General features: G+C 39.0%; 2 protein-coding genes across 2 annotated transcripts in view; both read right to left on the bottom strand.

The window, feature by feature from the left end:
* Positions 1-8,953, bottom strand: part of ep300 (E1A binding protein p300) — a 36,467-nt gene extending 27,514 nt beyond the window's left edge. Inside the window, exons 1-3 of the mRNA XM_015387926.1 lie at positions 7,055-8,953; positions 3,351-3,913; positions 2,602-2,781 (exon numbers count right to left, since the gene is read on the bottom strand). Coding sequence (XP_015243412.1) covers positions 2,602-2,781; positions 3,351-3,913; positions 7,055-7,148 — 837 coding nt within the window. The 5' untranslated portion in view covers positions 7,149-8,953. The remainder of the gene's footprint in view (positions 1-2,601; positions 2,782-3,350; positions 3,914-7,054) is intronic.
* A 3,523-nt stretch (positions 8,954-12,476) lies between these two features.
* Positions 12,477-16,574, bottom strand: part of xpnpep3 (X-prolyl aminopeptidase 3, mitochondrial) — a 24,983-nt gene continuing 20,885 nt past the window's right edge. Inside the window, exons 8-11 of the mRNA XM_015387937.1 lie at positions 15,920-16,005; positions 15,605-15,788; positions 13,877-13,997; positions 12,477-13,616 (exon numbers count right to left, since the gene is read on the bottom strand). Coding sequence (XP_015243423.1) covers positions 13,450-13,616; positions 13,877-13,997; positions 15,605-15,788; positions 15,920-16,005 — 558 coding nt within the window. The 3' untranslated portion in view covers positions 12,477-13,449. The remainder of the gene's footprint in view (positions 13,617-13,876; positions 13,998-15,604; positions 15,789-15,919; positions 16,006-16,574) is intronic.

Below are 16,574 nucleotides of genomic sequence, written 5' to 3'. Positions count from 1 at the left end.
TATCAGATATTTTTTATTTATGCCAAATTTTGAAACATGGTCTGTGCTATGTTATTCCATGCCACGAGGCAAAAGGCACAATCCCGAACTAGTTTAGGGGTCTACATACGTCCGATGAGGTGAGGAAGTGGAAAAACACAGGGGGCAAGTTTGCGCGACAACGGAGGGACATGAGGCCGAAAAGCCGCAGGGATCCAGGTGGAAAAAGGGTCCTAGCGTTCTGATCTTCAAGAGTCGTTTTCCACAATGGCAGTAATACCAACAAAACAAGCCAATAAGGTACCAAACAGGCAATACGCATAGTATAGAGCGGATGTCGATTAGACAAATCAGAGGCCTTCTGTCTGCAGCACTGTCTACGGTCACCTACAATTTTGGAGAGGTGCAGCAGCGTGTCTGTGGAAGGGGCGGTGGCATATCTGCATTAAGACACAAAACCAGACAACCTGATATCTGAGTATAAACCATCCTATAGATGGCAAAGGAGAAGATTGGTGCTAGAGCTAATGTAAAATACTATATGAAGTGTACTGTGGCAGGCTGTTTTTACATTTATTAAAAGCACTCTCTTCGCTGTTGTTCCATGTATAGATCACTAAAATACATTTAATTTATGGTATCTTAAATACCCCTCTTCATAGTCAAAATAATACAAATGCCGACCAGTAAAAATATGGAANTCTGAAATCAATTTCTAGAGATCCAAAATGTTTATTTTACAAGTGAATAATGTCTTTTTTGTTTTTTTTTTGTTAAAGACGTCTGTGTAATGTTGCTAATGGGAAGACGAATGAGGTCTAGATGTACATGATTGATTGTGGGGTGAAACAATAGTGCTCATAAGGACAACTTTTTGAATATAAAGGAAATCTATGTGTGGTCTGATAACCCTTTCCTTATAAAAAAATTCATTTTCAGCTATTTAATGGTGCTCATCCAGACCAAAAAGACTTCTCCTTAATTTAATGGATATTGAAGATTCACATCTATGGAACACCTATATACTTAACAAAAAAGTGTGAAACAACTGCAAATATGTCTTATATTCTAGTTTCTTCAAAGTAGCCACCTTTTGCTTTGATTACTGCTTCACAAACTCTTGGCATTCTCTTGATTCTGCGCAAATATATTGCGATATAATATATCAGACAAAAATGTTTTTTATTAGTGTTGCGCCAATGCCATCTTTTGGCCCCGATATCCGGCTGTTCAGTATTGGCCAATTCCGATACCATACCGATACCATCTGTTTAAAATTGATGTGTGTGTGTATGTACGAAGAACTTGGATGGAAAATAGTTGCAATCATGGCTTTGTCAAGCTGCTGCCTACCTTTGTGAAGCAGGAAAAAGACTAATACAAAGTGAATCCAGTAGAACGTTTTATTGCCTACCTGGAATGGGTGACAAACGCTCAAAATGGTATCGTTGCCCCATTTGTTGGTACTCGCAGATATCGATACCACCATTTTGGTGCTGGATTGGGGGGCCCGCCCGATACTGGTATCAGTGAAACACTAGTTTTTCTAAACTTTTTATTTTTTTTTGTTTAATAAAGAATTTTAAATGCCACAATAATCAGATTTAATGAATTTTAAGGCCTTAATTAAAACAATTATAATTTAATTACTTAATGATTTTTAATGACCTGCGGAAACCGTGTAAACACATATGCTACCTCTTCATATGACAGTACCTTGGGAACCNGTAAACACATATATGCTACCTCTTCATATGACAGTACCTTGGGAACCAGATATATAAAAGAAACTACACCAGCATATATAGGCGACTTTTGATGCTCACATTAGAATTTGCTTCAAAATTCATTTTAAGGGCTCAAATAAAGGACAATTTTTAATTCCTCAGAATCTGAAATGCTTAGCTGTAGTTTAGGGTCTAAAATACATTGAACCTGGATAATGCTACACCCAGAGGGTAGCCTTAAAGTTAAGAAAAACTGTTTTCACCATCAACAAGAGTTAACCCAGAATCAAATCCACAATAAATGCTTTTGTCTAACTAGGACTAAATTGTCTCTTTTCTTTTTTTTTATTGAGAGAGGTTCCTCATTTATCAAATATGTTCTTATTGTGAAAACAAAAGGGAGGATTAGTAGCTTCTCCAAAAGTATTGCTAAAACCTCCCTACATCTTGAATATGAATCATCTCAAACCTGCAAGCAGGACTGATTCTTAATCCCGTAATAACTAAGAGACAAATACGCTGATAAAGAATGAGTGTAAAAGGGTTTGAGTATGGAATGGGGTTAACATGATAAAATTATATATGAGCTAGTTTTAACTTCATTCAAACCAAAGTGCTAGAAAAGGAACAATCGTGAATTTATCAGTTTCAATCAAATTAGTAAAAAAAAAAATAATTCAATCAATAACGATGATATATATTATGATCCTCCATCAGGAGTCAGAGCTATTCAAAGTGAAATCACACAAAGTTGATGTTTCTGAGACCTAAAAAAAATCTAACTGCTGCATAAAAGCTCAAAAAAAAAAAATAATAAAAATCTATCTACCCCTAAAACAGAGATGGATATCTGTGGCAGTAACTTCTGAGCAGAGCATAAGAAAACAATCCCTACCATCCCTGGAATGCCTTGAACAGGAGGCGTCTTCTTGTCCATGTTGAACTGGGCAGCCATGCTGTTAGGTAGGCCTGTTTTATTCTGGAGCTGTGGGGCCAGCCCCTCTCCAGGCAGCCCTTGGCCAGCAGAATGGCTGTATGTACCACCGTAGGACCCCGCGTTAGCCATCAAATTCATCTGGAGAAGGATAAAAAATAAATAAATAAAATGGGGAAAAGAGGACAGAAGATGACTTATCTGTGCTTCTGCCTTTGAATAAACTAAATGCAGACAATACACCCTAGACTGACTATTCACAACTAGAGGATGGATGCAGGAGAACAGCTCCACCTAGCTGCTTGAAGTTTAACAGAGATAACTCCATACCAACTGGAAGAAAATCACAACTGTAATGTGGCATGGAGGTTAACCATCGATACCACAGAGCTAACTGTGGAACAGCTGCGAGTCCCAACACATAACCACAGTCTTCCCTACACCTGCTGTGAAAAAAAGAAACTCATCCTCAGCAGCACTGTAGCACAAACTAAAAGCTTTTACTTATGGATTTAAATTTATGAGGAAGAAAAACCTGACTGTCTACCTGCAAACTTATGTGCATTTTAATTAAGCAACATTTTTAGGAATTTTTTCAAATATTCATCAAAGCATATCTACTTTTCATATTTAAGGTGTCATATGATGTACATAAAAAAAAACAACTTCTACCTAACTAGTGTTGACATTTTCACTGTGAGTCTACCCACCTGCTTCATCGCACCAGGCTGATGTGGTCTCATTCCTGCTTGACCCCCAGCTCCCAGCGTCGGACCACCCTGCTGCTGCTGCAAGGCCTCTGCCAAAATATTACTATTGCTACCCATTCCTGTGTTACCAGGGTAACCCATTCTGGGCGACCCATTCACTACCTGCCCCCCTATAAGACTTTGGTGCTGATGCCCCTGCTGTCCAGTGGTGCCCTTCTGGCCACCCATCATTGCCGCCGCTCTATTCGGCACCATTCCAACCTGCTGCATTAGTCCAGGTTGCTGCTGCCCCTGATGGTGCATGCCTTGAGGTCCACCGACCCCTCCCATCATTGACATGGAGGCCCCAGAGGGTGCACTGTTAGGAGTGGGGCCACCCGGTTGCGTGGATGCTCCTGCACGCAAGAGATCAGACAGCTGTTTGTGTTTTGCAGCCGCATCCTGAACGCCGCCGCCGAAACTAGAATGGAACTGGCTGGGATCTCCGTTGGTCAGACCCGGGTCTGAGGAACTGATGAGCTCATCCGGGAGGTCATGCTCCAGGTCAAAAAATGAACCAAAATCTAGGTTTTTAAAAAAAAGGGGGAAGACATAAACAAAGTGATACATCCAATTAGCTGAAATTATTTAAAAAACATTTAAAATTTAAAAAACATTGCATGACCAACATTGGCCTGGAAAATTCCTTACAGTCCTATACTTTTTAAGCCATAAATACTGTTGTCTTTTATTAGGACTTTATGATACAGACTAAAATAGTTACCAATTTAACAGTGAAAGAAAGAGGCTTTTATTTTTGGCGTTTTTGAAAAAAGCTGAAAGGTGTTTCGTGCATTAGAATTCAGCCTTTCTGAGAAAAACTTTTTACAACAATTAATTGCCTGGAAATACATCTGAAAACCTACCAGCTATACACAACAGGTGACTGAAAGAAAAGGCCAATCGCCTTTTTAAAAAAATTCCTTAAATACCACCAGCTTAGACGAAGAAGAACATTAAAATCCTGCCACAGATTCCTGATTTTATTTAGGTATTATATTAGATTAAACCGCTCTGACACATGAATATAACTTTGTCTTATCTCATCTGGTCGTATGTATAGGAGCTAGGGCTGAAACAATTAATTGGCTTAATTGTGATTAATCGATTACTGAAATACTCGTCAACTAATTTAGTAATCAATTAATCGTTAACTGGAGTTTAGAAACTGTAAAACATACCTTTAGGTGACAGAGTGACCCACTTAGAGCAGCAATTATATCTAATTTGTAAAAAAAAAAATACGCAAACATTTTTCATTTTAAAAAAGATGTTTCAGTCTCTCAATTATGGTAAGGTTTTGGTTTCACCTGGTTTAATTTTGTAAAAAACCTTCTTTAAGGAACCTTTGGCAATCCGATAATTGATCAATTCATCATAAAATATATTTAAAAAAAATCAAAAACACAAATGAATCGATTCGCAAAATTGTTAGTTGCAGCCCTAATAGGATCACTGCCAAGCCTAAGGGTCCGTCCTATTTAGTTCCATGCAGCATCTTACCACCATCTCCAATCAGCAGACCCACAGCTAGATGCTGCCACCATGTTGTATTGTAGTGATTAGCAGCGTTAACTTTCCACAATGCATAAAGCTTTCCTTCTTTACCAAATAGATTTGTCTTACATTAACCGTTTCTTCCCTCCTGGTTGCAGTTTTCCATATACAACTTAAGGCATAGCTTAAATAGGACAGTTTAAGATTTTGGTTCAATTAATATATTCTAGCAGCCTGTCCAACATAGCCAAATTTGTTGAATGCATGGCTAATGATAGCCATCCTGGAGTCAGATTTTCTTCTTTGTGTTGAGGGTTTTTGCAGCCCCTAAATAGTTACTTTATGTCTCTTAATCATATTGCCCTGCCCAAGGATGTCAGGTAGATAGTCAAGTTTTAGTGAGCATTTATTGAACCTTAAATGTTTTGATTTTTAAATCAAAGAAGACGCGATCCGTGAGATTATGAGAGCTTGTTTTATAAACCAATCCGACTTTATATATATATATATATATATATATATATATATTTATTTTTTTTTACAAAACATGCAACTATTCCCTTTACATCCTCTGACAAAGAGCTCAGCCCTTAATTTTATGATATGAAACCCAAATAAATACACTCAGGTTTGCATTTATTGCATGACAGAATGGGGAGTTTAAGGGGTGCATCAGGATGACCTTCTCACAACCCTGATTTTTCTCCTAGACATCAGTTTGTGGTTTGGTGGGTTGCCATACATGGAGAGCAAACACAGTGGGAACAAGGTGAGAAGCCGCAAAAAGGTAAACACTGCAGCAGCAAGGTAGTTCTGTGAAATTGTGAGGCAGGTAAAGGCTGGAGAGCAAGGAGATGAAGACAAAGCACTATGATCGGGACAGGAATACATAAAAAAATTTAATGGAAATAAGAATAAATCTAAATTTGAAGAGAGTAAATTGTTAATTCTGGAGAGATATTAATGACTGTATCAGGGAGGCTTTTTTGCATCAGGTAAGTGTAAATTCTGCCTAATCTTACTTGAATCACAAATCACAGATGTTGCAGAAAATGGAGAAAAGATTGGATTTGCTAAACTGAGTCAAAGTTAGGAGCCAAGAAGTTATGACAGCAACGAGGAAGAATTGTACCAATCAGCTTCTTGCTTATCGTTTGCTGCAGGTTTACTCGCTGTAGTAGCTTTCTATCAATGTGAAACACGTTCTTTTAGTATTGTTGCCTGACTTTTCCTTTTTTTATCTGAACTACAAAAAGTGCACCAATGCTACCCTGCAGACAATGGAGGGTAATTTGTTAGCTTTCCTACAGCTTTTCTAGTTTCATTTAAACATATTTAAGAGACCGATACAAAAATGACACACTAGACACTTTAAATGAATCTATTTTGGATTTTCAATTAAACTAGATCAGTTTTTACATGGTCAGCGCTACAACTTCAGCTGGTCCACACCGCTTCGCCTAACTTAATGATGTTGAACAATAGCTAGCTTGACAATAGTTGTCGTTAACGCATTAGCCATCGCGTTAGTGTTCAAAATTTTCAAAATTAAGGAACCTTTTTTATTTATTTGCTACTTAGTTCACGTTCAAGTTGGTAAAATAAGTATGTGAATGTTAAACTAATGAGCTATCTCCCTCACAGAGCTCAGCTGAGTTCTTTCGGTGGGGGTGTCTTTTAAGCTAGTTAGCTAGCTAACTCTGCTTCAGTTACTAGCACTAAAAGCTAGTTTTCAAACGTTAATTTGGCGTTATGACGAGTAATAATCTCCAAAAACTTGCCATATGCTGTATATTTGCCCGTGTGTGTTCACTTTATTAACTTTTTAAGTAAAAAAGCAAGTGTAAGCGAAGTGGGGTGTCTCGACTCGTCCATTGTTTGGAGGAGGATCTTTTTAGTCGCGGCTAGTTAGCCTGTTGAGGCTAACGCATCAAAACAGAAGTGTAGAAAGTTGCTCCTGTGGCACGACTACAAAAGTTAAAAACTAAAGCAACCGGAGCTTACAGATTAGCACTTTTTTTTAAACTAACTTGCGACTGTTTTCGTACTCAGATGCGTAATTGAACAAGTAGTAATTCCTCCACAACTCCAGACTCGGAGCAACTAAGTTTAAAAGCACAATGTTGTTAAGCTAGTCCATGATGGAGTAATGCATTTAATATATTTACCGTTTCCATCGCTGGTGGACACAGACAGAGCCGGGGAAGCCAGCTTGGGCCTCTTGGCTGAAGGCGGGCCAGACTCCAGGACATTATCGGCCATATTTTTGACGAATTTTAAAATATATATAGAAGTATCCACTCAGGGCTGATGTTTTCCCTTTATTTCCGCCTTCCTTCTCCCGTTAATAAAGGTTTCTGATCGTTCCCCCACCGCTCGGGGGGGACGGGAGGGGAAGAGGACGGCGATGTTCGACTCTTTCTCAATCCTCCTCCTGAGTTTGTAGTACCTCTCTGGTAGATAGATAGCAGTCCCCCTCCCCTGACGGGGATTTTGTTTCTTCGGGAGATTTTCAACAAGAGGCGGTGGGAAGGTGGAGTCGACGGGCGACTGACAACCTCATGACATAAAAAACGTCCCAAGATCCGTCCTCCGATCTCCAGTCGACTCGGTCTTCCATAGTGTAAAGATCCAAAAAAGAGAAAAAAAAAATCGCCTGATCGTAAAAAAAAAACTGCAAGAGGAAATGATTCGTGATGGCACAAAAAAAAAAAAAAAAAATCACAAGTTTCCAAAGAGAGAGAGAGAAAAAACGTCGGTTTGCGGCTGTTTCGTGCAACAGCCGAAATATCCCGTCACTGATTTACTTTTTCTCCCTCTTGTTACTGTGTGTATCAGTCCTTTAAATATTAAAAAAAGGCAACAAGCAGTAGTTTGAATACAAGTGTTGGCAACGCTGCAAACGCAACTCAACTGGCTTAACAGTGATTTAATAAGTAGTTCAACTGGTCTGAATAAAACCTTTTTTATTTATTTTTTCTTGCATGTGCATTAAACGTGCACGCAAAAAGGCACTGAACAGACTGAGATTGCAAATTTGGTTGATGCAACCCAATTGATGCAAAACAGACCCTTTAAAATGCAATTTTTTTTTAGTATTTTAGATCTTGGCGAATGCAATCGAGGCTCTAATTGCCAATCAGCCGGGCAGTTGGATTTATCTCATTAAGTTTTTTTTTTTTTGCAGACGACGATCAAACGGGTTACTTATCTCAATGCTCCCTGCAGAGGTTCCTCCTCTAGTTCCTGCTTGTTTCAAACAACTGGGATCTCAGATGATGGAAACTGTTATCGATATTGACACTTTTCTTTCAGTGCTTCATAAAAAGATGTTAGATGCACGGAGAGAAACTGCAAAAAAAAATAAAATAAAAATAGCAGCGCTGAGGCGAAACGTTATTTAGAGAAAATATGGCTATTTCGGAAGCTGGATGCTTCAAATCGGCACTATATTTTTTAACAGAAAAAGAAATCCTGTGATTGACTCTTTGTGATGTTGAAAGCCCCCCCTCCGCGTTGGTCCTGGTTATTTCACCCCCTTCTCTTCTCTTTACACCAGTCTCTTTTTTTTCCACCTCTCTCTTCTGCCCGGCAGCAGTTTATTTCTATAATTGTCTATGCGGACTCGGTCCTTCCTCCGCCGCGGACACATACTGATTTTTCATGGTGGTATTTTCCTCTTATCGCAGGTTTTTTTCCCTCGTAACGGGCAGCCCTCCTCCGCCTCTCCTCTCCTCCCCGTCGCCGCTCCGTAAAACTCCCCCTTCCTTGGATTTTTCGGAGGATTTCCTTCTCATGCATGCATCAATATATATATAAATACATATATTTAAAGGACACCTAGGCGGCTTTCCCTCCACTGACGTCTAGCCTCCTTCCTTCCTTCCAGTGGAAAGCTCTGACACGGTTTGCTCACTGGGTCTCTCTTTTTCTTTTTTCTTTTTTGCGGCTCTCGGAGCGGCTGCCGTCGGCGGCCCGGGTCGCTCCTTTTTCTATCGGTGATCTCCCGTTTCTGACGGTCTGTCCGCCAAACAAAATGGCGGCTTGTTGTTTCTACTCCTCTGATACGGTGGGGGGAGGAGGGTTAGAGGTACAGCAACATTAGGCGTGAAGAGGAGGAGGAGGGACGGAGGAAAGGAACAAGAGGAGAGGTTGTCTTCGTGAAGGCTCGGGAGTGTCCGGAAACCTGTCCCACCGTGTCGGCGGGCCGAGTTCAGTCTGCAGGGGACAGTGCTGCCCCACCACCTTTCTATTATTTACCCATTTTTATTTTTAAAAAGTTAAAAATTCAGCATATAGCTTATAACTATTTAACAAAGAGTTAATTAGCCCAATAAAGCAAACATAAACAGTTGCATAATTGGTGAAGTGTTATATTTAGGTGACAAGATGAAAACAAAACCATCTTATTAAATTGTATAATCAATAAATGGTTGAAACGTCCAAAAAACTGCCAATGAAATCCTGAAAGTTAAAGCTGTAGTGGAGGATTTTCTTTTTCTGGGTGGATCATCAAATTAAGTGATCCCCCTAATTGTCAATCATTCTGGTGAGTCTGAAATAATGGAAAAATTGCAAATCTTTTCGAAAGTAAGCTTGTATGAGCGATGCAAATAGCAACTTTTAAACAGAGTGTGCACCAGGAGAATGGGGTTGTGCATGCTCTTGTATGCGTTTAAAAGGCGTTCCCTCTCAGGAGTGGGTACAGGGTTGTGCATTTGCATTTTAATTCAACTTATTTAATTGCATGATCAGTAAATGGTTGAAACATTCAAAAAGCTGCCAATAAAATGTCTGAAAGTTAAAGGTATAGTGGAGGATTTTCTTTTTCCGGTTGGATCATCAAAATCAGTGGTCTCCCTATTTGTCAATCATTCTGGTGAGTCTGACATAGTGGAAAAATTGCAAAGAAAGTAAGCTTGTATGAGCGACGCAAAAAGCAACTTTTAAACAGAGCGTGCGGGAGGAGAAATGGGCTCGTGAATGCTCTCGTATGCGTTTAAAAGGCGTTCCCTCTCAGGAGCGGGTACAGGGTTCTGCATGTGCATATTAAACCATCTTATTGAATTGTATGATCAATAAATGGTTGAAACATTCAAAAAGCTGCCAATAAAATGCCTGAAAGTTAAAGGTATAATGGGGGGTTTTCTTTTTCTGGGTGGATCATCAAAATAAGTAGTCCCCCTATTTGTCAATCATTCTGCTGAATATGGAGGACCCACTCTGCCATATTTAAAAATAAATACAGAAATAAATAAATCCTCAATAAATAAATAAGCTTACAATTAATTGCCACCAAAAATACAATAAACAAATAAATGTAAGTAGAAATTAAATTGGAAAAATTGCAAAAGATTGCAAATCTTCTTTTAGAAAGTAAGCCTGTATGAGCGACGCAAACAGCAACTTTTAAACAGCATGCATGAGGAGAAATGTGGTTGTGCACGCTCTCACATGCGTTTCATAGGCGTTCCCTCTCAGGAGCGGGTACCAGTTTGTGCATGTGCATTTTAAACCATCTTATTAAATTGTATAATCAATAAATGGTTGAAACATTCAAAAAGCTGCCAATAAAATGCCTGAAAGTTAAAGGTATACTGGAGGATTTTCTTTTTCCAGGTTGATCATCAAAATAAGTGGTCCCCCTAACTGTCTTTTAGAAAATCTTTTAGAAAGTAAGCTTGTATGAGCGACGCAAACAGCAGCTTTTAAACAAAGCGTGCACGAGGAGAAATGGGCTCATGCATGCTCTCGCACGCGTTTAATAGGAGTTCCCTCTCAGGAGCGGGTACAGGGTTCTGCATGTGCAAAATTCGCTAATATCCTCCACTATCCCTTTAAGTTTAATAGTTTATTTATATAGCGCCAATTTGCAACATCTCATCACAAGCTACTTTAAAGACAATTTAGTCAGATGCCGCCAGATTGATAAAAAAAAAAAAGTTTATTTGTAAGGAAAGCAGCAGATTGCAATGAGTCATTCACTTGCCAGAAGTCACTTAAAACAATCAGCCTCTGCCTGTTTAAAGGGAGTGTTTCCTTTCCACGGTTGTTGCATGTATGAATCGTGTGAGGGATTGCTGCGTCAAAAGTCGTCAAAATGCAAGCGAACATCATCGCTGCAAGCTCATCCAGGAGAAGCATGTCCTGGGAGTCAATGACTTGATGCAATCAGCTGGTTTTCTCTAATATAAACTTTTAATCAATCTGTCTGTATTATCCGGTTTAATTTTCTGTGAAGTGTCTTGTGATGACATGCGTTATAAAATGGTGCTACATAAATAAACTTCATTTGTCACATTTTAAGCACATTTGTTACCTTCTTCTTATTAAAACATGTAATCTAATAGCAGTCTTCTTTCTTTCTACAAACTTTGCCCCATTACAATAAACTTCAGTTTATTTACATGAATTCTTAAGATGTACCAACATAACACAATCATTAAGTGGATGAATGTTTTAAGAATTTAAAGAAAAAAAAACAGTTTTTTTATTTAGCTTTCTTTAAGGTAAATGAAATCAACTTGAAATAAGATGATTATTCAGCTGTTCTGTGATGGCCTTATATGTTTTATGACTTTAGTGAGCAAACAGCATCACAGGGACAGACAGTTTTGCAAATGCAACTTTTGATTAGATCACCTGAAAATGGAAAAGTATGGCATAATTGCAAACCAAAACATAGTTCAATTAAACTGTAATAAGGGAGAGTATTCATCTGAGAAGCAACCAAAGGACTCATAGTACCTTTGGATGAACTGCTGAGATCTCCAGCTCATGTGGGAAAATCTGCCCACAGCGTATTAGTAATGCACTCTAAAATTCTGCCTTTATAGAAGATTAGGATGTCAAAAAAATATAAAATCATAAAGTTTGCATTTGGTCGAAGTGATGCAGAGAATAGAGAAAAAAAAACGTGAAAGAAGGTCCTCTTCTTATGATTACAAACATTTGGTTGGACGGATGTCAAAAAACCAACACCAGCCTCACTGTGAAACATGGTGGTGGCAGCATTATTTTTTAGTCAGGATAAATGATGGCGCTACATAGAGGGCAGAAAACCTGTGAAAAAGGTTGCAAAAGACTAAATCTAGGGGAAAGGTTCATCTTCCAGCAGGAAAACAACCATAAATATACAGCTAGAGCTACAAAGGAATGGTTAGGATCAAAGCATGTTTATCTGCTGGAGAGGCCCAATCACATGATGTGCACACTGCGCCCCATAGCAGGGGTTAACAACTGTTACTAACTGTTGCTAAAATTAAAAAAAGCCCCCATAGGAGGAATTTTGAACCTCTCTTTTATTGCATTTTGTTTTAAATTAAACCTCATCAAGGTTATAAATAGTCTGTTTAGGCTCACACCAAAATATCTCATTCAAAGTTAATTACAGACTTTGACTAGGCCAATCCCAGACCTTCAATTTTTATGCCCCGCATAAGGTGACCCTGCTGGTCTGTTTTTAATAATTACCCAACTGTATAACAGATCCAGGATATGTAATGTTTCCACCAGTGATTGTGAGTGACTCGTGTCCAAATCATCATTCTACCACCACTATGTTTGACTGTAGGTCTGTTCTTTTTCTGACTGACACTCCATGAGATAAGCAACAGGCCGCGTTGAATTTGAAAACTTTGATCCATAAATCTGTGCTCTTTGGTTGGGCACATAAAATCAGAGTCCCCTTAGTTATTGCTGTTTGTATTTAATTGAAAAAAAAGCAATTTATTGAATTTTGAGATGACAGAAGCATTTCTGTGCACCACAGTGAAAGAAATCTGCTCATGCATGGCAGAAGGCTGCTCTGAAGGACTCATTTTCACCAGAGTCCTTCCCTCAAAGCACCCAGATCTCCACTCATGTAAAGATAAAGCCCTGATATGAAATCTATAAACCCTTTTTAATTTTTTCCTCTTGCATTAAAATGTAAATCTTTATTAAAAATGAAACATTTTTTTATTCTAAAAGAGAATACAATATGGTTTTATTTTTACGGCAATGAAAAGCACACATTCACACCAACTCAGTCAAACTGTCAGTATAACAGATCCCACATCAAGAAAGTTACAATATCAGAGAAAGGAGTTGATGTGTTCGATGCAGTGGTGTAACGCTGATATTAACTGTAACTTTAATTTTTTTAACAGCAGTAAAAAGCAGAAAAAAAAGAATTGATGCTTTTCCTTCTGAAATGCTGTTATGTATGGGAGAATTTATGGAAGCAAAGACAATAAATAAAATGTAAAATTTCAGCGCTTGTTTAGGATTGTCCTCCTTGCTGCCATAACGTAGATTTTAAAGCTAAAACAAAATCTGTTCACATCTAATCAGCGGATCTTCTCCGAGGACTTCAGGCCGCCATTTTCACTGAAGGCACATTTTACCAATATATTAAAGGTTATAAATGGGCAGCATAGTTAATCCTCTTTTAACATTTCATTTCTGAACATTTGCAACCTTGATAACACTGAAGTTAATGCCATCAGAGAGGCTTGAGCTGGCATGTTCCTTGAACCTGAGTTTTTCACCATTTGCTGTAGCTCCTCCTTCTCTCCCTGCACTACCCCGAGCTGCAGGCCTTCTCTACATCAGCTATAGTCTTTGGAGCACCGCACGACAAAATCAGAGGTCCTCCCATTTCCCGGATCGCTACGTCATCCTCGATCCGGACACCGAGGCCACGGAAATGCTCTGGGGCCTGGTCGTTGTCTTCGCAGATGTATAACCCTGCCACGAGGAAAAAATCATCAGGAAAGATTTCAGGTAATTGGACATGTAACACAACCAGCAAACACCTTTGAAACCCCTTAAACATTTTGATATTTTAGGCTTCAATTTATTTATTTTGATGGAAAAGACAAAAATAATTTTAAATTTTTCCTAAATTTCATGTACATTTGCATTTGAGAGGAAAAGTCTGTGAGAATGTCAACCTCAGGATGAACCAAGCTGTTTGTAGTTTGTAGTTTCTACATCTAGTTTACTACCTGGTTCTATCGTGATGACCATGCCAGGCTGGAGAGGCTGTGAGCGGGATAACTCGGGGGTGTCGTGGACGTCCATGCCTAGATAATGGCCAACGTGGTGGGGGCAGTACCTCCTTGCAGCCTGAGATAAAAAAAAAACATTTTTATCATTTATGCATGATGAGGCATGTTATTCATTTACAGCAACAGATGTTTGTAGAACCAGACAGTTTAAATGATTCACAGCTTAATGCAGACAGGTTTCATCTGGTAAGTGAATTTAATTGATCTGTGAAGCTTAAAGGTTGGTTTATGCTTGATGCGTTTGCAAGGTCTGTGTGGGAAAAATACGTAATTTTTGGCTTCCACGCCCCACCACGGAGACAGACTTTCGGAGAATCTTGAAAAATTTGTAACTAAACAAACGGATCCACGCAGAAAACACAGCTAGCGAGCAGCAGCTCCTGCTGGCGAAGGTTTACAAATATAAACATCTAGAGAACCTTGTTATTTGGCCAATACATATCACCACTATCAACAAATTCTAAAAAAAATCTCCGGGAAAGAAATGACTGTCGCCTCATGAAGAGGCTAAATCTGTAAACGGCTGTGTGTTCTCGTGTAGCGTGGCCAGCTTGAACACATTATTTTACATTTCATTCGTGATCTAAAGTAGCCGAAAGTAGAAAACAATCATCGTTAGTCTTGAAGGAAAGCACTGCCTTCTAAGACAGACTAAGCTCTGACATTTAACAAGGTGACAAAAAAGGTCTCAGCTTATTTTTATTCTTTTTTTATTAAGATCTGAGGGCAGAGGAGGAAAAATGGAGGATCTTAAAAATGAATTCTGTAGAGATTTTAGAAAAAGAAAACAACAGTTATTCTACTTGTAGAAAATTGCCGGTTGTTGTTGACACAAAGTAAAAAGTAGTCCAGCTTAATATGACTAACTGACCGAGCTAAAATAGGCTAACCTGTTAACTACTGAGCACAGCTAGCCACAACGCTACCCAGCTCTCCCCCTGTTTATACAATGGTGTTTCAATAACTCATTCACCATAAACAGATTTTTTTAGCTTTTTTTATTAATCAGGGAAAACTTCATCGGTCATTGGACATGCTAACATTACAGATGCTCCCGACTCGGCACACGGACCCTGCATTATTATTATTGTCTGGACAACCCCAAGGTTTTACATCATGTGGCACATTCAACCAATCATATAGCGTGGTGTCACTGGCAGGCTCAAGTCCCAAGCAGATCTGGGACCTACACCAGCCACAACAGAAGGAAAGCCACACAGAGTATAAATACTGCAGACGCTGTGATGGGCGGCTTTTTTTCTGGTGGAATATCATTGCATAAAGCATAATGAGCCATTAAAGCAGTAAGATGGTCAAAATCAAAATCCTAATGTTCAAAAATACTTTTCTTGGATCTTAATTATGCTCTCTAAAGGTGTTGTAGATCAATCACTATCAGGCATCTCACCAGGATTTTTATGAGGTAAATGGCATCATCACACAATTTGCATTTTATAGGCAAGTCAACATTGGCAGCTAGAGATTAAAAATATTCCAAATATATTTAAAACAGGATGAACTTTATAAAATAATTTCTATTATTCAACGATATTTTAACTTTAAAGTCGTAGAGGAGCGGCTGTTCCAACGGTTGCAGTTTCGAAATCTCCCGAGTGGTGCCCGATTTTACCAGAGTGAATAATGTGAATGTGATTGGTATCTTACCTTTAGTACATCAGCATCGCTGGTTCCAGCTTCTAGGATGCCGAGGCGCTTTAGCTGGCGTCCCAACAACGCCAGCATGGTGCTGTAGATGTGGTCGAGGCTGACACCAGGGGAACAGAGGGACAAACAGGAGCGCTGCACCTCTAGAACAGCCTCGTACAACTCAGCCTGGGCCGCACTGAATCTGTGGGAGGACAGAGAGACGGACCATCGATATGCACCAAGTGCTACCCTGAAAAATCTTTAAAATTAAGATAAACTTTGGTCAAAAGTTAAACAATATGGCTTTAAAATGATTTAACAATAATATTTTACCTTCCATTGACTGGCCATGTTCGAGTGATGTCACTGACGTAACCAAAGTACTCACAACCCCCATCAAGAAGAACCATTTCACCATCCTAATAAAGGAAACATAGAGGAAGAACTTACAGAATCAAAATTTAAGGCTGCTTGGTTTGAAATAGAAGAAAAACAAAAAAGAAACACTTTGACACTAATTTCTGTCCTTATTTACAATAGAATAAAAATATATTTTAATTCTCCCACAGGGTGTGCAAAAAGGCAAATGTAGGCAAACAGATTCACACATTAGAGAAACTGTACAGACCCTGAAGAAAAACAAAAAACAAAAAAAGATTCAGATGTACTTGGAAGTCAGAATTTCTGACCTAAGAGTAGGAGAGTTCAGTTGCAACGCCCCTCAGAGGGTTAGAGTCACGAGTTTAAAGTTGTGGGTAATGCGACTACCAGGGGCGTCTCTAGGTTTAAGAGACAAGGGTGGCTCAGCCCCTAGAAGATATTGCGCGAAATTTTTTCAGTGCACCTGCTAAGGTGTTGTCTAAGACAAGGGTGTAACTTTGTGTTGAAAGTTGGTGGGGACGGCTCATAAGGAAAGGGAGCTGCCTGCGCGACGCCTTTTTTTTTTTGGGGGAATTTTTTTGGGGGGTTTTTTTTTTTTTTTTTTTTT

The sequence above is a fragment of the Cyprinodon variegatus genome, unplaced genomic scaffold (genome assembly GCF_000732505.1).
Source record: "Cyprinodon variegatus isolate N-32 unplaced genomic scaffold, C_variegatus-1.0 Scaffold407, whole genome shotgun sequence".
NCBI classification, from domain to species: Eukaryota; Metazoa; Chordata; class Actinopteri; order Cyprinodontiformes; family Cyprinodontidae; genus Cyprinodon; species Cyprinodon variegatus.
Note: the sequence above shows the minus strand (reverse complement) of the source record. Positions and strands in the feature narration are given on the sequence as shown.